The sequence below is a fragment of the Callospermophilus lateralis genome, chromosome 2, assembly GCF_048772815.1.
Source record: "Callospermophilus lateralis isolate mCalLat2 chromosome 2, mCalLat2.hap1, whole genome shotgun sequence".
Taxonomy (NCBI): Eukaryota; Metazoa; Chordata; class Mammalia; order Rodentia; family Sciuridae; genus Callospermophilus; species Callospermophilus lateralis.
Genome location: NC_135306.1, coordinates 166270907 through 166297374, shown reverse-complemented (window position 1 = coordinate 166297374; position 26468 = coordinate 166270907). Strand labels below are relative to the sequence as shown.

The window sequence follows — 26468 nt, the reverse complement described above, 5'->3', positions numbered from 1 at the left end:
TCCCACCTTCTGACCTCCTGGGGGATGGATGGATTCAAGTGGGATCAGATGAAAAAATATAGAAACAATAGCAGTGGTAATAAAAATGCCAGTGTCGTCAATAGAATGCAGTGTTATGAAACCACACATTAACTAAATTCCCATATTCCTCACTGGGCAGAAAAGAGCTACTTTTCAATTAATTGGAAAGCACTTAGTTTTTAAGATGAAGATAGTTATTTTTGAAATCTAGGCCCTGCCTACTCCCATATAAAATTACCCCTAAGCGGCAACCAAAATCTAAGGCCCATTCTGAGCTTCAGGTCTGTGCCAAATGACCCTGCTAAATCCCCGCCCCCAAAATAAATCTTTCTTCCATGTGCTGAGATCCTTTTCCACAAGGAAAAAGCAAAAAAAGAAAGAAAGAAAATTTCAGATTTTATTTTTTAACTATTAAAAAAGGTACAGAAGGTTTGCATCTAAGTTTCCGTGGCAACCCTGGCAAGGTAATAAGGACAATCCTGAGTCCAAAGAAGGGAGGCCTGGAGATGCCTTGTTCCTGAAGATACCATGAACAGGACTCCGAGGCATCCATGCTACACCCCAGCATGGGGTGGGTGAGGTTGAGGGATCAGGGTTGGTTGTCAGTGGGGAATCTATATGATGCTGGTATCATTGAGTACTTCACATAAAAAGCTTTATTAATTTCAAAAAGTCATGATCACACACATTTGGACCAACAAGTGCTTTGGCAAGCACTAATGGAACACATCAGATCCGCCATCAGGAAGACCTAAGGGTAGCATTCAGTTAGCCTGTTAAGTCTATGGAAACTGCTACTGGTGGAGTCCTTGCAGGTCACCAGTCTGCAGACCAGGATGCACTAATTTACTCTGCAGACCCAACCACTGAGAGTCAATGTTGGTGAAGGGATTATCACTACCACCCGGAGTCATGGATGAAAGATGTCATTCATAGTGGGTGGAGGGTTGTGTCCATCTCCTTCTCAGATGCCACAGCCAGGGGGTGTTTGACCACCACTCCTCCCCCGACCCAGCCCCAAGCCAGATTTGTTTCCCTTTCCAGATCATTGCTATGAAGGATGGCACCATCCAGAGGGAGGGTACGCTCAAGGACTTCCAGAGGTCTGAGTGCCAGCTCTTTGAGCACTGGAAGACTCTCATGAACCGGCAAGACCAAGAGCTGGAGAAGGTGGGTGTTTCCTGGGGAAGTTTCTAGTAGAAACAGAACTCACAAAGACCTTCCTGTCCTCATGCTCTAGAAAGCTCTCAAATGAGACATGTGGGAGCTGGCATGGACTTGCTCCTACCAGAGAGCCAGAACCTGCACCAGGTACCCAGGACAGAATTAGGTGGACACTCTCCCCTTATCCAGAGTATTTTTAGTTGCAAAGTTTCAGAAAATCAACTCAAACTGGCTAAACATTGAAAAAAGTGGGAATTAAGGATATATTGGCTTATGAAACCAAAAAGTCCAGACATGTCCTTGAATTCAGGGGATCAAACACAGGAATCTGTTTCTTGCCATCTCTTGGCCTGGCTCCCCTAAAATTGGCTTCAGTCTCGTGGTAGCAATGAGGGCCATCAACAGTCCCAGGCTTTCATTCTCTAGCTCAGCTCTGCAGAAAGAGAGTGCCTCTCCCACAGTAGTTCAGCAAAAGGCCCAGGGCTGACCATCATGGGGCCAACATAGTCACATACTCACTCCTGAGAAAATCCTCTTGGCTAGAGAGTGGAATGTAAGGATGGGTCATCCATGATCATGTATCCTCCTGAATCACACAAATCACAAACTAAAGAATAGGGGAGAGAGGGTCCCCCATTGGGAGACTGGGGTGCTATAAGCCAATGAAAGGAAAGGAGTAAATCCTAGCATACTGAATGTGTGTGTGTTCATGTGGACCTTCGCCAGTCAGGAGCAACCTGGAATCCTGACACTGGTCATCACCAGGGTGGTTACCTCCAACCTCCCCTTTCCTGTGTTTCCACCCCAAGGACATAGGCCAGGCCCCATATATCTTTCAGGAGACGGTCATGGAGAGAAAAAACACAGATCCACCCCAGGGCTTGCCCCATGCTATGTCCTCGAGAGATGGCTTTCTGCAGGATGAGGAAGAAGAGGAAGGTACAGACAGCAGGCCTGGGAGTGAAGTGATCAACCACAGGGAGACTAAGGTTTGGGGTTCTGGGTATGATGAGGTAATATGCCTTGAATCAAACCGCTCCCCTCCGTGTGCCTGATTTTCTCGTGTGTAAGTGGGGATTAAAATACCCTTTGGTTAGAAGGATGTGAAATGTGAAGCCACAGTGGGGTCTTTGCTGCCTGCAGAGGAGGCAGCCGAGAGCGAGGAAGACGACAACCTGTCGTCAGTGCTGCACCAGAGAGCCAAGATCCCATGGCGAGCCTGTGCCAAGTATCTGTCCTCCGCTGGCATCCTGCTCCTGTCCCTGCTTGTCTTCTCCCAGTTGCTCAAGCACATGGTCTTGGTGGCTATTGACTACTGGCTGGCCAAGTGGACCGACAGTGCTCTGACCCTGAGCCCTGTGGCCAGGAACTGCTCCCTCAGCCAGGTAGGGCCAGAAGCCCTGCTGCGGGACTAGGGTGGGGGTGGGGGCAAGGGCTGAGTCCTCATGTATCCCTGGAAACCCCTTCATTTTCTGCCTGCCCAGGAGTGTGCCCTGGACCAGACCGTCTATGCCATGGTGTTCACAGTGCTCTGCAGCTTGGGCATCGTGCTGTGCCTTGTCACCTCTGTCACCGTGGAGTGGACAGGGCTAAAGGTGGCCAAGAGGCTGCACCGTAGCCTGCTGAGCCGCATCATCCTAGCCCCCATGAGGTACCCCCCATCCCGGTCATGCCAGAGCAAGTCACTGTGCTCTGAGCCTCGGCTCTCCTTTCTATTAAATGGGCACAGACGACCTCTGTCATAGGTTTGTGGGAGTGACACAGAAATGTGGGTAGAAATTCCTCCTCAAACTGACAATTAGTCAGCAGACCCCATGCTAGATATTTTACATGGCTGGATCATCTAATTGTCACATCAGCCCTTCAGAGTGAGTCTCTGGGGATTTTGGATACAGGTTAGTTCCCTTCCCCAGGTGGTGCCATCTGCCCATCTCCACCCACGAGTTCTGCGGCCTCCTCCCCACATTGTCTCTTTCCTCCATCAGCAAGCCTGCAGGTTCTGACACTGGGAGCACAGAGAGCTGTTCTGATCTTCCATAATGGTTGGATAAAAACCCAAAGGCTGCTTGGTGTGGAAGAGGTTTAATGCTGTCATTGTCCAGTTGGTTGGCCAACTCCATTTGAAACCACAGTAGACAAAAGGCTACCTGGCCCCTAATAGATACCTGACCTCACCACATGACTCCAATTTTTAATTTTCAGCCTTGTGAACTCTCTTTGGCCCATAGACATGGCCTTAAGTTGACTGACCCTCTGTTTGTCCCAGATCTGTGGTTCTTAAATCCTCTGGTTGGGGTTGGGCCAGAGTAGTCTTGCAGAGTCAGCCAGCTGACAGGCTGTCTCTGGGGACCTCTGGAAGGTTGTGCCTCTGGAGAGGACTCTGTGTCCTGGGAGGACAACTGCTGAGTGAGTCAGGGTGGGGAGGAGCTAATAAGGTTGACAGTGGTCACAAATGGGCCTGAGAGTCCAAGAAGCTAATAAAGGGCCAGCACCCCTTTGGGCAGCTATGGGAATCTTCAGAGACACAAGTCAGACCCTCAAAGACAACTGCTTCTAGGAAGCCAGATCTACAGATGACTCTAGGGACACTTAAATAAAATAAAAACCATCCTCATTCAATAAGCAGAAAGAAAATCAATAACTGAATGAATAACTGTTCTGTTTGCCTCTTAGGTTCTTTGAGACCACACCCCTTGGGAGCATCCTGAACAGATTTTCATCTGACTGTAATACCATTGACCAGGTAAAGTTCTGAAGACTGTACCACATTTCTCCAGTCCAGGGAGAGGCCAGGCCCCGGGAACTTTTTCTCCTTGATGCCAGGTTCCCCAGATCAGATGATCAAAGTCCTGTGGGGGGAGCCCAGAGTCCCTGATCTGATTGCAATGCTGTCTCAGGAACTGGGGTCCCCCCGTGAGACCTTCATAATAGGACTGAGGGAAACCAAATCTCTTTGGCTTCCATCCAAGACCCTAGTGGCTTATTCTATAAAAGTTCCAGCATATTCTGAACCAAAGTATTGATTATGTGAAGAATATTCATTTAGATTCAGCCTGTCTTCTTTATTTACCATTGTACCAGATAATGAGAAAACAAAGTCCCAATTCTTGCCTCAGGGAGCTTACAACATAGCTGGGCAGATAAGATATGTGCCTGTAATAAAGTGAGAGAGTAAAACATGGAGGCAGGTAATACTCTGAACACAATTAATAATTGGTAATACCATTTATTTAATACCAATTAATAACCAATTATTAATTGTGTTCAGAGTATTACCTGCCTCCATGTTAATTAATACAGGTAATACCAAAACACATCTGCCTCTCTCCCCCTACCTCCCTCAGCACATCCCGTCCACGCTGGAGTGCCTGAGCCGCTCCACCCTGCTCTGTGTCTCAGCCTTGGCTGTTATCTCCTATGTCACACCTGTGTTCCTTGTGGCCCTCTTGCCCCTGGCCGTCGTGTGCTACTTCATCCAGAAGTACTTCCGGGTGGCATCCAGGTGATGGCAGCATTTGCCAGCCTCAGGGGGGAGTGGGGGACGGGAAGTGCTTTGCAGTTGGGCAGTTTGGTAAACTTCCTAGAATCGTCATTATAACTGTAGTATTGTCATGTTCCCCAGAAGAAGAAATCAGAAATAACAAATAGAAATTGAAGGAAATATCCATATCATATCCTTCTACTCTAACATAACCCTCTGTTAGCATGCATACTCCACAGATAATATCTGAATTATTTCCGTGGAAGATATGATTAGGAATGAAATCCCTAAATCAAGGTGTGTGCACATGTTTATGCCCTTCCTTCATTCTGCCAGAGTGCTTCTCATGAGGGCTGCTTGTTTCCATCAGCCAGACTGATTGCTGATGGTGTGAGAGCAGACAACACCTGATAGGAGAGGTGTTACAGATATCACAACTCCCAGCCCACAAGAGTCCAGAGTGTGGCTGGAAGCTCTGACTTCAGAGATCCTCTCCCAGAAATCCATTGCCCTCAAGAACCTTGGAGCCAGGTACACCTCTTTCCTACTCAGAATTTTCCAAGAACATTCTCTAGGAGGTTCTTCCTAGGAGTGATTCTCTCCAACTCAGATTCAGAGAATTATAAGAAAAATATTTAAAGACCTAATAGGTCACTGTTTCTCAAACTGCCAATTACAAACTATCAGTGGGTCATGAAATCAATATCATGGATCACAACCAGCATTTTAAAACAAGGAAATAGGACAGAAAATATCAGCTTTGTTTCATGAAACCTTTGTTATGGTCACGTAAGAGTGTGTATACTGATTTGTGATATAAAATGTTTCTTACTGTGGGTTGTGGATAGAAAGGTTAAGTACCTTTCCAAAGTGTGCATAGTTTGTTAGACACTAGAACTGAAATACTGATCAGCAATAATAATAATTAAATTTAGATGCTTTTGACTACAATGACCTGTCCGAAGGATCAATATTTATATAAATGGCTTTTTGCTTGTATGATCCAGAATCTGCTCCCAGCACCCAGGAAGAACATAGTTCATTGATATTAACAAAATTACAGTGACTTTTTGACCACTGTACTCTGTACTTCGGAATGTTTCCAAACACTTTGTAATACAAGCTGTTCTACAAAGTTCATTTCTTTTGCCAGAGAAGACATGTTCTTCCTGTTTCTCTGGTACCCACTCTGGGTCCTGGAGATAATCTGTCCGGGAAAGCTACTTCCTGGATCCAAACCTGGCCTGTCTGACACTGATGAGCTGTCAAGTTACAGCTATGAAGAGTGGAAGGCCATTCTGTTGCCATGGATCCTCTGAGGAGGTCTCAAGAGCTCTTTAGGTCTTAATCTTTAATGTACCAATCTATAATGATCCCTGGGAAAGGATGGATTAAAAACGTTGAGCCTGGCCTTCCCATTCCTTTAGTCAGCCGTGTCAGGCTCAGGTGCCCATCTATAAGATGAAACCAGCACTGCCTGCCCACTTTACTTCAGTGCTAGGTGTTGCAGCAGGAGTGCAGACGGACACACGCATGAGGTGGACAATGCCCAGGATGACGGGAACTGTACCTAGCAGGCTCTGTTTAAGCATTTTACATCAGCGATCTCATTCAGTGCTCACAGTGTTGGGAAGGTCCATTGTCCTCCCTTTGTAGGTAAGAAACGGACCTAGAAAGGTGAAGCCCTTTGCCCAAATACTGGTAAGGTAGAACTAGGACTCAGACCCGGCTGAGCCACAACCTGCCCTCCTAACCATCCTGCTCTCTTCCCTGGCACAGGGACCTCCAGCAGCTGGATGACACCACTCAGCTCCCGCTGCTCTCACACTTTGCTGAGACTGTGGAAGGGCTCACTACCATCCGGGCCTTCAGGTACAGTTCCAAATTCCCCCAAAGTAGGAGTGGGGGGCAGGGTCACAGGTCATGAGATTAAACTTAGGAAGGCCCAGGACATACCTCTCTCAGCCCCTCCACAGGCCCCAAGGCCCAGGTGATGTCCACCAGCAGGGACAGACCCATTGGGCTCCAGCTATAAAATTCCAGCTCTCCAGATGGGCCTGAGGCCTCTGTGAACCAGCGCAGAACACGGGAAGAAACAAGGCCAGGACAGGTCTTCAACTGTCAGTACTAGAAAGGCCCTCAAGTCTTTGGCCAGCATGGATGCTTTCTGATATTGAGAACCTCTTGTCACCAGACACTGCTGACATTCTCTACGCTGCTCTCATTCATGCTGCACGGCAACCTTAGGCGCTGAGCACGAGTGTTCCCATTGCCCAGATAAGGAAAGCGCAAGGCCCCACAAAGCCCATACTTGAAACTACTTGTTCATTCAACCAGCATTTACTAAGCACCCCCACATGCTGAGCCCCTTGCCAGGCACTACAAAAGATGAGTCAGGCAAGTGGCTGCCCTGGAGGCATTACAGTCCAGACTTAGAGCAGGCCAGGACAAATCCATGTGACAGCTGCTCTGCAAGAAGTGGGGACATGGGCTGTGGGGACATAGAAGAGAGGCAGTTATGGAAGGTTTCATAAAGAAGGTGTCATAGGAGCCAGGACTCAAAGGATAAGGAAGAGTTCACCAGCCTAGAGAAATTTCCAGAAAACTTTAATGCCCCTGCCATCCTCTCACCATCCTGAGTGGCAGTGTCAGGCTGAACAGGAGCATCTGAGGCTGCCTAGTGGGTAGAGTTGGCTGTTGCTCCCCCAGCCAAGTCTTAGTCAGTCTTTGGGGTTATTACTCATCCTGCCAACCAAGCCAGAGACCCCTGACTCAGATAGTTGGGCTCTGTTCTCTAAGCCTCACCCTAAGAGTGATAATAGGTTATTTATAGCATGACACAGCTGCAAGGGTATGACAATAACCGTGTGACACTAAACCCTGTAACCTGAGGTCTCAAGGACCAGCCTAGGGTTCAGAAAAGCTCTCCTCCCCAGCCATCAAGTCCCTTGTCAGCCTGGAACCCTGATGTAGCACCACAGCCTCCTTTCATTCTTTGGCATGTAGGGCCAATAGGAATTCATCTCTTGTCTGAGTAAAGCAGAGCTCTCCCCTGGCCAGGGCTCTGCTCCCTACACATCTCTGCCCCCCACTCAAACCTATGCTGCCTCCACACAGAAGCACAAGATTCTAGAGTCTGCTCCCAGCTTGCTTTTCTCATCTCAAGCCTGCATTTCCCCAGTGTCTTCAATTTTCAAGTCCCTCGACACCTCTGGGCCTAGCTTCTGGTCTGAGTTTTGGCATGTCCCTCTTACAATTGGTGTCCAGAGGCCTTCAGGATGGGCCTGGAGCAGAGAGACTGTGACTTTCCTAATGTGGACCAGGTCCCTTGTGAGTGGATTCCAGCACCCTGTCACCTACCTCAGATCAAACCTGTGACCAGGCCAAGCCTGTGGTCAGCCAAAGGAACCGCAGCCCAGTAAGGTCTCCCACACCCTTCCCTGACACAGTGAATGATTCTTCAACTTGAATGAAAGACTTTTTAATCATCCCTGTATTTGTTTAGTTTATCATCTTTGGCTCTGCAACCTGCCCTGCTGGGAGCAAACTAGCATTTATCGATTGTGCGCTTACCAAATGCCAAGTGCTAAGTGTTGCGTGTGCATTATTACAATTAATCCTCAAAACAGCCTCATGACACAGGCCTGGGAAGCCATGTTCTACAGATGCAGTCTCAACCAGAGAGGCTGGTAACCAATCTGAGAGCTGGTAGAGGGCCTGGCACCTAGACCTGACTGACCTTCTTGACTTTCCTAAGAGTCCCTGTTTTTTTCACAAAAGTTTCCAGAGTGCCTGGCACTGGGCTCAGTATAAGAATTATTCCCATCCCCATTTTACTGATAAAGAAACTGAGTCTCCATCCTAACACACAATTGTGATATTCAGATACCAGCCTGAGTTTGCATGGCTCCAAAGCTTGGCTCTTTTCCTAGTTCTCAGACATACCATTGCATGCCTATAACAGGAACTCCCATTTCAGACTCTCCTGTCACACAGAGCACTCAGGCCCACACACTGAGCACCTGAGCCTTCTTACATGCACACGCATAGTGCTTGCACACACATAGCTACATGACTTTCCTTCAGATACAGTTTCACACGCATCTCAGACACCCACCTGCACGCATCCACCACTTGGCTGTGCAGTTGCACACTCTCACTCACCTCAGAGACTCGCATCACTGTCCTCAGACACATGCCCTCCACCCAGAAATAATACAGGCTTCAAGAGTGAAAAGTAGATGGTAAACAAGACATGTCTCTGGTATGGTGGTGCACACCTGTGATCCTAGCGACTCAGGAGGCTGAGGCAGGAGGCTCATGAGTTCAAAGCCACTAAGCAACTCAGTGAGATCCTGTCTTTAAATAAAATACAAAATAGGTCTGGGGATGTGGCTCAGTAGTTGAGTGCCCCTGAGTTCAATCCCTGGTACCCCACCAAAAAAAAAGACATATCATGGGTCCTTCTGAGCCCCCAAATTTGGTTTTTACTAGACCAGAGGTGCCAAGATGGCTTTTTATTCTCTTCTTTGTTCATCATCAAATAAGTGCTCCTGTACCTCTGCTGAGCCCATCCCATGCCAGCAAAGGGAAGTGGCCAAGAAGTCAAGGCTGATCAGGGAGAGGAGACAGGTCTTTCACAGTAATGTGAAGAAACAGGATGAGGCATGAGTATAGGAAAGAAACCCTTAACGTCCCTTGCACAGAAAGATCTTATCTACCTAAGAGGCTCAGAGAAGGTTCCACTCATTTGTTCAACAGATATTTAATGATAGTGCTGGATGCTGGGATCAAAACAGACATGATCTCCATCCTCAGGGGTTTTCCAGTTCAGTGAGAGAGATGGGTTATAAACAGCCAGAGAAAATGACTGTGCAATGAAGCTAACAGGCTGCAGACATAGATAATAGGGGAACCTACTTTAAGTAAGATAGTGGCCAGGAAAGGCCCCTCCAAGTAGGTCTCAGGTAAGGGAAGTTCTGAAAGTTGAGAAGGAGCCAGCCTTGTGAAGAGCAAGGGAGAAAGTATTCCAGGCAGTGGGAGAGCATGCACAAAGACCCCAGGGTACAGAAGAACTTGATATTGTCAAAGAGCTTTGAAAAGGCTGGGGTAATGGCTACAGAAAAATCAGTCAGAGAGTTAAAGACTGGGGAGGAAGTTGGAAGGAGCTGATGCTCCTGGAAAGAAATTTTTCTTTAACTTTCTATTTGTTGTTTTTAGTTATACATTTCAGTAGAATGTATTTTCACATATTATACATACATGGAGCATAACCTCCCATTTTTGTGATTGTACATGGTGTGGAGTTGCACTGGTTGTATATGCATGTATGAACATAGGAAAGTTATGTCTGATTCTTTCTGCTGTATTTCTTCTTCCCATCCTCCCTCCTTTCCCTTCATTTCCGTTTGTCTAATCCAATGAACTTCTACTCTTCCCTCCCCACTTTCTTACTGTGTTAGCATCTGCATATCAGAGAGAACAGTGGGCCTTTGGGTTTTGGGGGGGAAGAGATAGTTCTTTATCCTAAAAGCATTGAGAGGCCATTGGTATTCTCAGCAGGGCCATAGTTGGTGATTTAGAAAGATCACGCTAGCTGGCCACTGGGTAGAGATAACGCACAGGGAGATCCAGCACGTCTATCAGGAGCTGATGCAGAGTCCAGGAGAGGTTTTGGTGGGCAGGAAGCAGGAGAGAGGTGGACAGAGGCGAGGATTTGGGAGATGTATACATAAGAGGGCTTGTTGAGGGACTGAATATGAATCCAGGATATTCCTGGTTCTGGCCTGAGAAACTGGGTGGATAGCAATAGTGCTCACTATTCTCCAGGAAGACCTAGAGAGAACAAATCTTGGAGTGAAAACAGTTTGGAGGAGGTGGGACTCTGCAGGTTAGATAGAATAGTAGGAGGTGTTGGGGGAGCCTATATAAGATGGCAGAGGTGGCATGGTCAGGGGGGCCAGCAAGGCCCAGGTGACCCCTCCTAGGAGCTACGTGGGCCACCATTATTCCCTCCTCATCCTCCCTCCAGGTATGAGGCCCGGTTCCAGCAGAAGCTCCTGGAATACACAGACTCCAACAACATCGCCTCCCTCTTCCTCACGGCTGCCAACAGATGGCTGGAAGTCCGCATGGCAAGTGCCACCTACTGCTACCCAGATCCTGGACAGGTGTTCTGATAGGAATGTGGAGCACAGAAAGGGCCAAACGTGGACCAGGGGGTGGGAAGAAAGGATGGGGAACCAGATTGTGTGGACATAGAGCCTTCCTTTTGTCCCATCCCTGGCAGTCCTTCCAACATCTAACCAGTGTCCCCTTCCCCTATATTACTATCTGGGGGCTTGTGTGTCTGAGGGTTGTACCTGGAGCAAGAATAGTTGTGTGTGTGTCTAGTGAGTGTGTCTGCAGTGAGTTATATGACACATACATGCATACATGTTGAGCCAGCTTGTGAGGCCTGTCTGCTCAGGGAGTAGGAGAGCCTAAGTCAGGGGGCACATGTTGACTCCTGAGCCCAGGAGTCTCCTGTGTGTCTGATGTGTGTGTGATGTGGGGCTGGTGTGGGGACGTCTGAGCTGCTCCCTGACCTGGATGGGTGTAAGGTGGGACAGAGTCTCTAAGGCTCCAACCCCCAATGGCTGGGACCAGCTGTTCTCCCTCCTCAGGAGTACATCGGTGCATGTGTGGTGCTCATTGCAGCCGCCACCTCCATCTCCAACTCCCTGCACAGGGAGCTCTCTGCCGGCCTGGTGGGCCTGGGCCTTACCTACGCCCTAATGGTGAGTGACAGCAGGCTGGGATGTGGATGGGTAGGACACAGCCTTCCAGGAATCCCAGTGCTCCTTCCCCAACAGAGTCATGAGACACCCCCAACCCAGGCCTTCCCATGTGGACAGGACAGCTGACAAACAGACCCCAGGCCCCAGACACGTGGTGGGTGAGGAGCCACATTCACTCTGACTGACTTACTTCCCACAGGTGTCCAACTACCTCAATTGGATGGTGAGGAACCTGGCGGACATGGAGATCCAGCTGGGAGCCGTGAAGCGGATCCACGGGCTTCTGAAAACTGAGGCAGAGAGCTATGAGGGGCTTTTGGGTGAGGGACAGCAGTGAAGACGCTCAGGGGAAGGGCCCACAGGAGGGGTGTACTTGGGCTGGGGGGATGATGAGGGAGCCTGGGGATGGTGGTCCTCCTAGATACCAGCTGTGGCCCATGCCTGGTGGCTGACACCCAGCCTGGCCCCTAGCACCATCGCTGATCCCGAAGAACTGGCCAGACCAAGGGAAGATTCAGATCCAGAACCTGAGCGTGCGCTATGACAGCTCCCTGAAGCCAGTGCTGAAGCATGTCAACGCTCTCATCTCCCCAGGACAGAAGGTCAGACGTAGAGCCCTGGAGGGTGTGATGCAGGACAGCTCACAGAGTCCCCCATGGCCACCCAGGCTTCCTCCTGGCTTCTTACCCACTCACACCCCCAGTCTCCTGGCCCTGGCTCTGTCACACTGACCTGCTTTCCTCCTTTTGCTGTCCTCAGACCTTGTCTCCTCATCTGTCCACCAGAGACGAACGCCTGGACTCCCCTGGCTTCTAGGGGCTTTCCCCTGGCTAGCACCACCCCAGAGCTTCTCTGCTTAGGGGGAGACAGCAAGGCTGTCCTTGTCCTCAGGGAAGGGGCCCCTGTCTAGTGAATGACCCAATGCTCCCCATGTCCCTCCATTCTGGCCCCATTTCTCTCTGACGCTATCCTTCTCCTTCCATCTCTTTACCTCTCTGTCATCGCCGTCTCACTGTCTCTGACCTTTGGGTGTAACTTTGTCCCTGCTGCTGTCTTCTTCCACCTGCCCTTGCCTCACTTATCCTTCTGCGTCACTTTCTCTGAGCCTGTATTGGTCTCTTATTTTAAATTCTATTAGAGCCCCAAAGCCAGGAAGCAATGGGGTCAGAGATGGCTCCAATTTAAGGTAGGGCACACAGACACACCCCTGCACACCTTCTTGTCCTCTTGCCATACCCATGTGCACACAGACACAGCAGGGCCCCCAGCTCCCCTGAAGTCACATATTTGGCACTCCCAGACCCAGGAAATTGGATGTCTACACCCTGCACTGTGATCTCAGGTCCGAGCCCCCTTGGACCTACCACAGAAAAGAAACCCAAACCTGTGGCCCAGCATGGCCAAAAAGAAGCTGGTGTAGAAGAGGAGAGGCTGTGACCTTCCCCACCTGCACACCTTACCAAGAGCTAGCACTAGAGGTCACTCCTGGCAGCCCCTGAAGCCGAAGCAACACACCTGCCTTCCTTTTTCCAGATCGGAATCTGTGGCCGCACAGGCAGTGGGAAGTCCTCTTTCTCTCTCGCCTTCTTCCGCATGGTGGACATGTTCGAAGGTAAGTTGTATGTTGGGCACCACATGAGTCCTAGCCTGTGGTCTTATGTTACATGAGGCCCAACAGTCACTACCTTTCTCTGCCTCCTCACTGGGGCCCATGTCCCAGGCTGAGCCCATCCCCAGCACCACCCCATCCCTGGTGGTGCCCACCTGCCACATCATCTCCATACAGGGCGTATCATCATCGATGGCATTGACATCGCCAAACTGCCATTGCACACCCTGCGCTCACGCCTCTCCATCATCCTGCAGGACCCCGTCCTCTTCAGTGGCACCATCCGGTGAGCCCCTCCACCCCCAGGCCCATGCTAGCTCAGCTCCATCGAGTCTGCAACACAAAGAGGAGGATATGGGGGGACTGGGGTCTTCAGCTGAGTGCCACCTTCAAGCCCTTCTCTTGAGGCCAAGACCAGCACTGGTGACATCCTGCACTACAACTCTCAGTGCTGTCCACCACCCACTGTCACCACCTCGGTGCTCCCTACCCAGCAAAACCTCCAAATGACTCAGTTCTCACCCACGAGCGTTCACCAGCCTTGCCTGTGACAGGACCCTGGGGATGGAGACAGCCCACTGCTCCCTTCCCTATGGGTTTCTGTGCCACTCTCCAGATTCAACCTGGACCCGGAAAAGAAGTGCTCAGACAGCACACTGTGGGAGGCCCTGGAGATCGCCCAGCTGAAGCTGGTGGTGAAGGCGCTGCCTGGAGGCCTTGGTAACAACTCCTGGCCGTACAGCCAGGCTGGCTGGGTGCTACAGAGCAACCATGGGCTGGGGAGGGAAGACTCATAGCCATGTCTTTGGTGGCCTGAGTTTGAAGTCTGCGATCTGATAGGACCAGAGACCATTTCGTCCTACCTTCCACCATTCAGGGGCCCAGAGAGGTAGTGACTTGCTCCAGGTCACACAGCAAGTCCATTCAGGCCCTCACCTCTTTTGCAGGGCTCAGGGAGAGAATAGAGGTCACTGTATGACAGAGTCTGTCGCCCATGCTGTGGTAGTATCTTTAGTCCTGCCCTGCCCTATCCCCCTGTCCTGGGGAAGAGAAAACAGAGTGGAAAATCTTGGACACTGTTCGCTTAAAGAGTTTATTAGAAAGACTCTGACCCATCCAGGGGAGGGCAGGGCCTTGGGGTGTACTGCACCTCCTGGATCAGTGGGGCCTGGCCAAGCTTTGGCTTCTGTGGATTGCCCTCCCTGAGGCCCCAACTCGTGTGGCCACTCTCCATGCACACACTCAGCATACATGGCCCCTCCCAGGATTGCCAGGCGACAGCAGAGCACACCACCACAGATGCCCTTCTCACCTAAGTCCCTGCAGATGGCATCTGGGTTGTATCAGGTGTGCTCCTGACACACTACCACATAGGGGTAAATGCCCCCCCAACCCATACCATCTGCTCTGCTCACACCGTGAGCCCTGCTCTCCGTGTCTGGGGCTGCTTTCAGATGCCATCATCACAGAAGGCGGGGAAAATTTCAGCCAGGGCCAGCGGCAGCTGTTCTGCCTGGCTCGGGCCTTCGTGAGGAAGACCAGCATCTTCATCATGGATGAGGCCACAGCCTCCATCGACATGGCCACGGTTGGTTATGGGCATGTCCATGGGGTAGAGACCTTGGAGAGGGTTTTAGCGAGGTGTTAGGGAAGAGTTTGCGCAAAGCAGTCCTGACTTTCAAGTTGCCTTTAACATCAAGGGCTATGTGTGGCCGAAGAGGCCAAGGGCGGGGGGGACTCTGACTCCATCTAGTCTTAGAGAAGGTTCCCACACATACATACACAAATCCACAAAGACTTCCCACCCCTCACCCACAAAATAGCATCACACTTGCAGCACATGATGTGCTCACAGAACTGAGCTCCAGAAAGCCAAGTCAGCCCCTGAGTGCTGGACACCCAGTGAGTCCTGTGAGAACCAGGACCAGAGAGAGGGTGGGGGAGGGTGGCTAGGATTGGAGTCAGATGGGAGCTGGTCCACAAACCTGGGCCCCACATCCCCAAAGCCAGTCCAGACTCCTTCAACTGGGCAGGTGAGCCCTCAAGCTGCTTCTTCCATCTGACAGGAAAACATCCTCCAGAAGGTAGTGATGACAGCCTTTGCAGACCGCACTGTGGTCACCATCGCGGTAAGGGGCCCATTGACAGGCAGGGGCTACCCAGAAGGAGGGCTGGCTACTGGGGCTGTCATTAGTGATCAGCCCCTGGGCTTGGCTGGTCCCCAAGAAAGGACCCTGGAGCAGTTCAGGGCAAGGAGTCTAGAGGGCTGGCAGGGATCCTGGGTTGCAGGATTTGGGGTGAGGGGGATTTGCACCTGCTCTTCCCTCAGACATCCCCTCTTTCTCTCCAGGTTCCAAGGTCCACCCCCCTCCCAAGGCCCTGTGAGCTAGGTTGGGGTTGCTTCTCCATAGAAAGTCAGGGAAGAGAGGTGTTGGGGTGGGGAGCCCCTAAATACTGAAACCTGGATGTGGGGAGAGCTGAGACCTGGTGGAGGGGAGAAGGGTGGTATTGAAGGGCTCAGATCAGAGTCCCCCTAGACAGGGGCAGTCACCACAGAGATACAACATCATGGCCACAAGATTCCTTCTCCAAGCTGCAGGAGGGAGCCCTTAGCTGCCCTGACCCTTCCACCCACACCCTGACCAGCCCCCTCCTGCCTGCCCAGCATCGAGTGCACACCATCCTGAGTGCAGACCTGGTGATTGTCCTGAAGCGTGGTGCCATCCTGGAGTTTGACAAGCCAGAAAAGCTGCTCAGCCAGAAGGACAGTGTCTTCGCTTCCTTTGTCCGTGCAGACAAGTGACCTGTCAGACCCCAAGTGCCATCCTGTACTCTCACTCTGCCCCCACCCTTGCCTGGGTTTTCTAACTGTAAATCACTTGTAAATAAAGAGATTGATTATTTCCTACTGGGAGCCCCAACTCTGGTGGGCAGAGACTGCAGTGGACTGTGGGTGCAGGGAATCAGCCTGTCCTTGACACTGGGCAGATTCTGATGTTGCTATGTAAACATGGGCCAAAGCATATTTCCTGATCTGTGAAATGAGGGATGTGTTAGTCAGCTCAGGCTGCCATGACAAAATATCACAGAGTAGGTGGCTTCAACAACAGGAATTTATTTCTCACAGTTCTGGAAGCTGAAGCCCAAGATCAAGGTATCGGTAGCTTTGGTTTCTCCTTGGCTTGCAGACAGCCATCTTCTCACTGTCCTCGCATGACCTTTCCTCTGTATACACACAGCCCTGTGAATTCTCCTCCTCACCCCCTCTCTCTCCAAGGACAGCAGTCATATTGAGTTAGGGTCCAATCCCTGTGTCTTCATCAAATCTTAATTACCTCCCCACAGGCCCTAGCTCCAAATACAGTCACATAGGGGGCTAGGTCTGAAAAAGAAAATTCAGTCCATAGCAAGGGAAATAGCATTTTTGTGGAAACCCCATTGGATAAGGTGACAGGTCTCTTCCTTAGGGTATTTATTCTTGGATTAAAATTCTGGAGCCTGGGTAGCCTGGGTTAGTACTATTTCCTTTGCCAGTAATGGAAATCCAACTCAAAATGGCTTTAACAAAAACATATTAATTGTGGTATGTGACTGTGAAGACCAGGAGGTATACTATTTCAAACATGGTTACTCCAAGTATTTAATGTCAGGGATGTGCCTCCATTTCTGGGTTCCATTTTCCTCTTCCTTTCTGATGACACTTGGCTGCTAGCAATCAAAAGGAAAAAGAGATGTTCTTTCCCAGTAGCTCTAGCAAAAAAAAAAAAAAAAATTGGGAGCAAATATCAATGGATAAATTTGGTCACATTCTCATCTTTACCCGGTCACTGTGGTTGGAGGGCCAGAACATACCTACTGGCTAGGCCTAGATCCCACATCCCTATCTCTGTTCCCCAAAGCAAGGACATTCAGAAGTGGGGAATGGTGGTCCTTCAGAAAGTAAGAACAGTGCAAGTATCACAATTAGCCAGGTGGTGGCTGAGAGTTGCCAGGCCCCAGACCCTGGAGAGACCGAAACAACAGCTTGTCCTAACTTCATCTGCATCAGGAAATAGGAGTGCACACCTGCCCTCAGTCAACAAATGACAGGTGCTAATTTACATGTCATTTTATAATAATTTACATATCACCTGCAGTACTGGCTTGCCAGGCCCTGAAGTAAAAACCTAGGGTCCTTGGGCTTAACTGCAAGAGGGTCAAAGCCCCTGCCTTAGCGCCAGAAAACAGATGACCATGCATGGTTCAAGGGATTCTTCTCTAAGGATATGAGCCCCAGGGAGCAAATGAAGCCATTACTGTTCCAACAACCAACAAGGCAACCTTAGGCTAATACCTACAATAGAAACATGTCCAGACACAAGCCTGGGACCCCAGTGTCTAAGCTAGCTCTAAAACAACTCAGGTCCAGATACCTCCTATTACTTATATTGAAATAAATCAGCCTACAGACATGAGGAGTGTAAAGCAAGTGCCAGTAGTTCACCTCCTCTAAAATTCAGGGTGGGCTGGGGCCTCTTGGGATAGAGAAGATGGAACTTCCCAGGCTTCTGGGGCTACAAAATGAGCATTGTTATGGTAGGTGTTGGACTGTGCTCACAATTCTATTGAAGCTTTTCTTTCTTTCTTTCTTTCTTTCTTTCTTTTCTTTTCTTTTTTTTTTTTTTTTTTTTTTTTTTTTGTTTTGTTTTGTTTTTTGTTTTGTTTTGGTTTGTTTTTTTTTGTTTTTGTTTTTTTAATGGGAAAGATTTGGAGTCTTCGGATTCTCAAGGGATCTAAGACTAAGAAAAGTGGTCCTAGGGGTCTCGGCTCTGGGATAGTGGCGCCACCTCTCAGTGCCTCCTTTCCCTGGAGACCCAGAGCCTCTCTAGAGGCAGAGATGACCCAACTGCAGATGGGTAAAAGGAGGGAGGGGAACCAGGACGACAGCGGCTGCTATCCCAGATTAGGACAGATGATGACTCCCTTCGCACCCTCCAATTTCATAGTGAAATTGGAACCTCATATGATCTGTCAGTCGAATTGGACGGACAAAGCCCCAAGGACAGACTGAGATGGGAGAAGGAGGGGCAGGGTAGGGGATGGCTAGGGGCGGAGCTTGCCCCTATGCCCGTCCCCTCTCTCGCTCAGAAATAGGTCGGGCTCCCCCTGGCGGCCAGTCCCCAACTCTGCTCCTCGGGCGACCCCCGCCCTTAATCTTGTATCCGCACCTTGCACTCGTCTGTATTCGCGGACCCACAGACCGACAGACTGACGGAAACCCGCTGGCCGCCAGCACTCAGTCAGCGGGAGGGGGCAGGGAGGTGACGGCTGTGGCTTGAGGAGCAGGAGCAGGTGCCGCGGCGACAAGCGGGCGGGGCAGGGACCGCGCGGCGGGCGGGGATCGCGGGGCGGGCGTGCGTGCGGGCGGCCGGCCGGCGAGCAGCCGGGAGGCCTCGACTCTGAGCTAGCCCAGCCAGGTAGCGCGGGAGGCGAGGGGATCCGGAGTTGAGCCGGGTCGGGTGGTGACTCCGGAGGGCGCAGGATCCCAAGGAGACAGAGAGGACAAGAGCTGGAGAGAGATCCCGGGAGCGGCGGGGGCGATAGGGGAGGAATGGGGTAGGAAAGAGGGCGCATACCTAGAAGAGGCAGTCGGGACGTGAAGCTGGAGCTTGGAGGGGATCTGGGACAGAAATGGGTGGGGCGGCAGAACACTGGGGGGTTGTGCGAGGTCTCGCTAGTTGGTAAGATCGGGAGGTGTTAAGTTCTGAGGTGGGTTGAGAAAGGAAGGCTGGGGGACCAGAGGGATGTTAGGAGGAGGCCCAGGTGTGGAGGAGAGCTGTGTGGGGATCCAGGGCCACCTGGCTGGAGGGCTCACTAGGCAATGGGCAGGTAGGCTGGAGGGTGAGGCTGGTGTAAAGAAGTGAGTCAGGATCCAGGTGGAGGTGAAGACGGATCTGGAAGGACAGGTCATCTCAGGTGTGAAGATAGCCCAGGCTGAGGGTAGCCCAAGGTGAGAGGGTGCCTGGGAGACCCTAGGCCACGTCAGGGCTGTGCCCCCCATGGGGGAAACCCCTCCCTGGGGTCACCGGAGCCATGCTGTCCCGCAAGGGCATCATCCCTGAGGAGTACGTGCTGACACGGCTAGCAGAGGACCCTGCAGAACCTAGGTACCGGGCTCGAGAGCGGAAGGCCCGCTTTGTCTCCAAGAAAGGCAACTGTAATGTGGCCCACAAGAACATCCGGGAGCAGGGACGCTTCCTGCAGGACGTATTCACCACGCTCGTGGACCTCAAGTGGCCACACACACTGCTCATCTTCACCATGTCCTTCCTGTGCAGCTGGCTGCTCTTCGCCATGGTCTGGTGGCTCATTGCGTTTGCCCACGGTGACCTGGCTTCTGATGAGGGCACAATAGTGCCCTGTGTCACCAGTATCCACTCCTTTTCATCCGCGTTCCTTTTCTCCATCGAGGTCCAGGTAACCATTGGTTTTGGTGGGCGCATGGTGACTGAGGAATGTCCACTGGCCATCCTGATCCTCATTGTGCAGAACATCGTGGGGCTCATGATCAACGCCATCATGCTGGGCTGCATCTTCATGAAGACTGCGCAGGCGCACCGGCGAGCAGAGACTCTTATCTTCAGCAAGCACGCTGTTATTGCTGTTCGCCATGGCCGCCTTTGTTTCATGCTCCGCGTGGGTGACCTCCGCAAGAGCATGATCATCAGTGCCACCATCCACATGCAGGTGGTGCGTAAGACCACCAGCCCTGAGGGCGAAGTTGTGCCCCTTCATCAGGTGGATATCCCCATGGAGAATGGCGTGGGTGGCAACAGCATCTTCCTGGTGGCCCCGCTCATAATCTACCATGTCATTGATTCCAATAGTCCACTCTACGATCTGGCACCCAGTGACCTGCACCACCACCAGGACCTGGAGATCATTGTCATCCTTGAAGGTGTGGTAGAAACCACGGGCATCACCACCCAAGCCCGCACCTCCTACCTAGCTGATGAGATCCTGTGGGGCCAGCGCTTTGTCCCCATTGTAGCTGAGGAGGACGGCCGCTACTCGGTGGATTACTCCAAGTTTGGCAACACCATTAAAGTGCCGACGCCACTCTGCACAGCCCGCCAGCTTGATGAGGACCGCAGCCTGCTGGATGCCCTGACCCTCGCCTCGGCCCGCGGGCCCCTGCGCAAACGCAGTGTGGCCATGGCCAAGGCCAAACCGAGGTTTAGCATCTCTCCAGATGCCCTGACTTAAGTCATGGTCCCTGGGTCCCCACATGTGCATGTGCACACAGGCAGTTTGGTATGGTAGGTAGAGTGGATGTGGTGTGGGCCCCTTGGCAAAGTGAAGGCCTGGACCCTCCTCAGCTCAGCCTTCCCTGCTTTGTGCCCAGGGTGTTGCAAGGCACTTGTCACTATGCTATTTCTGGCCTCAGCAGGAGCTGGTACTGGGTTATTTTTGTCCCTGCTCCTCCGGCCCAGCTCAGGACTGGCTTATCCTTCTCTCTCTGCCCAAGGGAAGACTGTGGGTGTACTAGGCCCTAAAGCTGGGTCTCCAGCCAGTCCTGGCCCCCATGATCAGCCTAATACCAGCAGGCAGGTGGCTGGGGAAATCAATCCCCAGATTGGCAGCCTGCCTTCTGGTTTCTGTGGTCCCCAAGAAATCCCTGTGACCAGGCCTCAGCTCTACTTTGTCCCTGAAAAAGTGATGAGCTAAGGGGGTGGGCTCCACCTGCAAAGGAGGGCAGGTGGTGAGAGCACATTGCAGCTCCACAGCTGGAGCTGTAGAACCTACACAGGTGGGGGTAGGCCAAGATGAGCAGAGCTTCTCTCCACCCGCAGGCTTCAGCCCAGGAGGGGGACCCAGCAGGGATAGGATAACAGAAGAAGGCTTTGCTGAGCCCAGCTTAGGGAGCAAGAGATGGGCCCAGCACCCTGCCCCTCACTCACTTCACCTCTCTGCAGAGAGGACTCCTTGGGCTGGGGCTGCTGTTCCCATTCTGTCTCCAACCTGGGAGGCTAGAATGGGCTAGGCAGCCAGTGACATGCCAAGCACAGAGAGCTGAGGAAAGAGGTCCTGTGGCTACCACATACAACGGGCCTCAGACTGAACTCTGCTCCTGGCTCCCCAATGGCAGCTGTGACTCACTTTGTCCAGAGGACAACTGGGGGTGGGGGTGCCTTTGAGTTGCTGGAAAAAGTGTTGAAAGTTCCAAATGATAGGGGGTATGAGCTCCCTGAGGTGAAGGGGCTCTTGGTCCTGATGGGTTTGACCCAAGCCAGGACTCTTAGAGCCTGTACTTACGGAGCAGTGCTGTGTGTCCTTGCCCAGAATTCTGCCTTCTGCATTGTCAATAAAGCCTCCCCTTCGTGACCTAAACTCTGGGCTGTTCTTGCTGGGGAGGCAGCAAGTATGCTAGTGGAAAGGGAGGGTGGGGCTGGCAGCTGTCACCCCACATTCAAGAAGTACTGTGAGCCCTAGCAGGGAGGCCAGGAAAGGGAGCTGAGGCTGGCTTCTCCTCCCCCAGCTCAGGGGCACTTCCTTCTCCTCAGGTGACCTAGTACTGCCAGCAGTCTAGCTACCTCGTTTTTTTCTCTTTTGGCATCCAGAAGGCCTTATAGCCCTGGGCCCTGCCTCCCTCCCAGGGATCTATTGGAAGGTAAGGTACCTAGGGAGAGGAACAGGGTCATTACAGACATAAGGGTTGTGGTTGGGAGGTGAATTTTCCAGACATATGCCTGGGTCCAAATCCTGGCTGTAGCTATATGACTTAGGCCAAGCAACTTAACCTCTCTCTCTCTGTTGCCTTATCTATGCTAACTGTATCTACTTCATAGAACTGTAGGTGTAAGTGAAAAGCATATGTAAATGTCAAAGTGTCTGGTCTGTAATAAGTGTTCAGTAGTTAATTATTGTGATTGCTGCCAAATCAACCAACTGACCAAGGAAGCATTAATAGAGAAAGTGTGTTTATAGTTTCCTGCAGTGATGCATTTCTTTGCTTAGTCTTACTTTCTACACGTGCCCCTTCCAGCTAAGGATTAGAGGGGTTGTGGCAACCTGTAACCATATAAATGGTCTTAGAAGGGTTATGATCATTTCCTCCCACATGGAGTCCCTTCAGTAGTTTCCTATTACTTTCAGGACTTGACTCCTTTCTACCCTACATTCCACTGTTCTCTTGCCAGAATAATTTGCACCCTGATTCAGCCAGTTCCCTAACTATCTGTGTGTCCCCTCCTTGCACATAACTGAGGTTCTGACCTCCAAGCCTTTCGTTATGATTTCCCCTTTTCCTGAGCTGCCCAGGCCTCATCTCTGCTAAAATCCATAGAAGTTCAGACCCAGTGATGTCTCCTCAAAGCCTTTCCTGGTTTCTCTGGGGAAAAACTGTCCTTTCCCCGAGCAGTCTCCTCTGCCTGTGTTTATGACCCCAAAGTCCATGGCTCCTTGGGATTAGGAATTGTGCCTGATTCAACATTGGGTCTGACACTGAGTAGGTACTGAGTGAAGGGATCGATGGATGCATGATGGACAGATGAATGGATGATGTACAGAACCACAAGCCAGAGTCATTACTAAAAAGAAGCCTGCAGACTAGGCTGTGGTTGGATCAGTAAGGGTCTGTCACAGGCTGCCAAAAGAAAGCCAAAGGGTCCGGGAAGTTGCTGCTGCTTGTGTGAGCTATAAACTTTCTTCTTCCTCACCCACATAGTCCCTGGCACTGATTCCCTTCCTTGTAAAGCTGACCCATTTCTGGTTTAAAGAAGAGACTGAAAAGCTAGTTAGAGTCTGCCCGGAGTTTTGAGGGTCTGGCTTTTGGAACTTAATTTGGTCAAATCCTAAGACCATGGGAGAGGCCAGAGTCACTAACAAGGAGCCCCTTGGTCACAGCATCTTTGGAGTCCCATCCAGAATAACCTTCCTCCAACCCCTCACAGACCTTAAGTGGCTGGTGACAGCCTGACATCTGCAAAACTGGGGTCTCAGCGCCACCTTCTGGCCACAAGGAAGACTTACATGATCCCAGAAAATTGGAGCTGCTGGTCCTTCCATTTCTGACCACTCTAAGGGATATCCCCAGCCTTAAGGCTTAGACTTAGAGAGAAGCTGGAAAGTTCCTCCATAGCTGGACTAAGCCATCCTTGCCCCTAAATGATAAAAATATATAGTGTAACTTGGGAGTTCCCAGGGCCTCTCTGAGTCCTAGATTTGAGACTGACAGCAGGCTCAGCTATGTTAAATGACAGTGCAGATTATGCCCCAAACACCCAGAATCAGAGAGGCCTCACAGATACTTTCTCTGAGCTACATGTATGGTGAACCCTCCCTCCTCCTCCTGCTTGCATAAGCCCTGGGCTCCTTGCCTTCCAGACTATTCTGTCCCCAGTCAGTGATGATGCAGCCCGAGGGGGCAGATCTGCTAACCCTCTGTCACCAACTCACATCAATGGTGTGACATGTCCCAGGCCTCAGTCCTGAGCTCCACAGGTTAGGGAAGTCAGGCTACCCACTTTTTGTTATGAAAACAACCTGATAGTCATAAACTGGGCAAACATAAGTTCTTTTATTCCATTCCAATCTTAATTTCTAATATCTTTAACATTCAAATCATATACTTCACACAATAATATATAGAGTGATCACAGAAAAACTAAGAAATAGTTAACGTGGCTGCAGGGTTCCAGAATGCTGAGCCAAGAACACAAGCAGAGAGAGATAAGAAGGCAAAGATAGTCAATGTAGGTGGTCAGAAAAGGATTTTTTTTAAATATTTTTATTAGAGCACCATAATTAAATTGTAATTGGGTTAATTTTTACAAACTCATACATGCAAGGAATTTGATTTCAAGCCCAATCCCCCCCCTTCTCTCCTCTTATTCTCCCTTCTCTCCTTTATTAAACTACCTTTCTTCTATATATGCATAAAAGTGAAATTCCCTTTGGTATCTTTATATACAATTATAACATGATTTTGCTAAATTAGTCTCATTTACCTTCTTCTTTCTCTTCCTTCTTCCCTGTCATTCTATATCTACTCCCCTGATCTTTGTATCTACCAATAGCATAGGACAGATAGTAGTTGTTTCCTTGTACAAAGAAAGTACAGAATCATTTTACCTTGGCAGTTGTCTCAAAATGGAGTAGCTTATGGCAAACTACTGCTTTCCAAAATGGATTAACTCAAGGTCAGGCACAGCCTGCAAACCACTATTCTGTATCTCATGAAGTAACTGAGAGCTCTTCAAAGTGTAGGATGGAGCTCTCTGTGCAAGCTACCCCTGGACCCAGGCTGATCATAGCCTTCTCTTCCACTTTCACTGGTGTCGTTGCCATATGTCTGTCTGTCATGATAGCATCTGGATATCAGAGAAAGGCAAGAAATATGACAGTAATCACAATTATTGCAAGAAACATTTGAAAACCACTTTAGATCCAGTTTTTTCATTAGCTTAGATCCAACTAGGAGAATAAATCTCTTGAATCAGTCTTGGATAAGTGTTTTTTTTTTTTTTTTTTCATTGACTGATAGTTCTCCCTAACACATTTACAGTGAGAAGTATTTACTCTTGCAGATCTTGCCTTGGCAGGCCCATAAATACTTGATGGCAATGTGTTTTTCTAGAGCCATTTTAACCAACACATTTACATTGGTCCCTTGGGCCTCTAACGTTTGTGCTATTTTATTTGCTATTTGGGCCATAGTTGGGGATTGACTTTAGAAACTTCTAGTGAAGGTCAGGAATTCTCAGTCAAACCAGTAAGATCTAGTGGTAAGTCAATCCATTGAGGTACTAATAAAATATGAGCAAGCAGGGGAAGGAATTTCCCTGTCTCAGCCAGCAGTTTCTGTAGGTATGAGAACAATGCAGACCACATTGTTCAAAGACCTCATCACTGAATAAGGTCAGGTTCAATTCACTGTGAGCCTTATATTATATGGAGAGACACAGGGAGGCTCCACAATGTGTCTCCCGAGCTTCACAAAGCAGCACATGGAAATCAGATGGGAAAGTTCTTCCCCAACACATCAGAAAATACACACACACACACACACACACACACACACAATACCCCAGCTTCAATCCTAAGAACAGCCCACAATCTTTCCTGTGATCAAGAACTCTAGGGCTGGGGATGTGGCACTTGCCTGGCATGCGCAGGACGCTGGGTTCGATCCTCAGCACCACATAAAAAAATTTAAGGAAATAAAGATATTGTGTCCACCGAAAACTAAAAAATAAACATTTAAAAAATTGGGGGCTGGGGATGTGGCTCAAGCGGTAGCGCACTCGCCTGGCATGAGTGTGGCCCGGGTTTAATCCTCAACATCACATACAAAGATGTTGTGTCTGCCGAAAACTAAAAAAAATAAATATTAAAAAATTCTCTCTCTCTCTCTCTCTCTCTCTCTCTCTCTCTCTCTCTCTCTCTCTCTCTCTCTCTCTCTCTCTCTCTTAAAAAATTCTCTCTCTCTCTCTCTCTCTTAAAAAAAAAAAAAAGAACTCTAGGAGCCAAGTTCAAGACTCAGGGCTACATTTTATTGAGGAACCCCTTACCTTTTACAACAATAAAATGCAAGTGATACAATCAGTCCAAAACAGGGGAAAGAATGAAACCTACTGACAAGGACCAAAGGGACCACAAAACTGCTACTAGAATCTATGTGATTAATGTCATTTTTCCTGTCAGAGATCTAACCACCCACCTTCTGCCACATATCTCAGCACCTCTATTCCTATCGTGTATATTTTCACACATGAGAGTATTTAGCACATGTCAGAAAAATTGCACTATTGCACAGTGCACACCTCATACGCATACTACACTCATCTTCAAAGTTTCCATACCACACCATCTTCTATCATCTATATTCTTATCACCCAGACAAACCCCTCATGCCAACCACACAGAGCATGTTTCAATTTCACACTCCCCATCCCCCCGCATACATCCTGCACACTCCACTCACACATACCTCTGGCCCTTACTTTCAGAAACAGTTCCTTTCTCCCTCTAGGAGCCATCTGGCACATCCAGATCACATCCCTCAGAGTCCCTAGGTAGCCCTTACCTTCCTTACACCTCTCAGCTCAGGAAGATGCATTTGATCCATAGGGTCATCCTATCCAAGACCAGAGCCATGACCAAGGCAACCAGAATATAAGCTCAAAAAACCCAACCCCACCAGCAAGAGGGGTTCTGCAGTAAATTGTATTATCCTAAGGATTTGATGTGCCTGCAGAAAGCCCTGGGCATCTTCAAGACCATCCTACAATGGCCTCCTCATCTTGGGGCACAGCCTGTAAGACAGGACTACTGATTTAACCTTTTAGTCAAGAGTTCATGGTGGACATGGAGCCTGACTAGAAAGGCAGGTCCTGGAGGGATGGTCCCTGGTTCCTGATAACCCCTATCCTCG

General features: G+C 50.0%; 2 protein-coding genes across 10 annotated transcripts in view; both read left to right on the top strand.

Moving 5' to 3' along the window:
* Positions 1-15857, top strand: part of Abcc8 (ATP binding cassette subfamily C member 8) — a 73955-nt gene extending 58098 nt beyond the window's left edge. For 8 of the 9 annotated variants that reach the window (XM_076844242.2, XM_076844241.2, XM_076844240.2 and 5 more), the window contains exons 23-39: positions 1066-1191; positions 2025-2124; positions 2329-2570; positions 2670-2836; positions 3859-3928; positions 4530-4687; positions 6446-6538; positions 10698-10800; positions 11332-11445; positions 11645-11765; positions 11917-12047; positions 12979-13057; positions 13232-13340; positions 13671-13774; positions 14509-14642; positions 15121-15183; positions 15720-15857. In XM_076844242.2, coding sequence (XP_076700357.1) covers positions 1066-1191; positions 2025-2124; positions 2329-2570; positions 2670-2836; positions 3859-3928; positions 4530-4687; positions 6446-6538; positions 10698-10800; positions 11332-11445; positions 11645-11765; positions 11917-12047; positions 12979-13057; positions 13232-13340; positions 13671-13774; positions 14509-14642; positions 15121-15183; positions 15720-15857 — 2052 coding nt within the window. The remainder of the gene's footprint in view (positions 1-1065; positions 1192-2024; positions 2125-2328; positions 2571-2669; positions 2837-3858; positions 3929-4529; positions 4688-6445; positions 6539-10697; positions 10801-11331; positions 11446-11644; positions 11766-11916; positions 12048-12978; positions 13058-13231; positions 13341-13670; positions 13775-14508; positions 14643-15120; positions 15184-15719) is intronic. The other variant, XM_076844243.2, reaches the window with a different exon arrangement.
* Positions 15858-18465: 2608 nt separating this feature from the next.
* On the top strand, positions 18466-21424 carry Kcnj11 (potassium inwardly rectifying channel subfamily J member 11). The gene has a single exon (XM_076844234.2). The coding sequence runs from the start codon at positions 19127-19129 to the stop codon at positions 20297-20299; it is 1173 nt and encodes a 390-aa protein (XP_076700349.1). The 5' UTR covers positions 18466-19126; the 3' UTR covers positions 20300-21424.
* The last annotated feature ends 5044 nt before the right edge of the window (positions 21425-26468 follow it).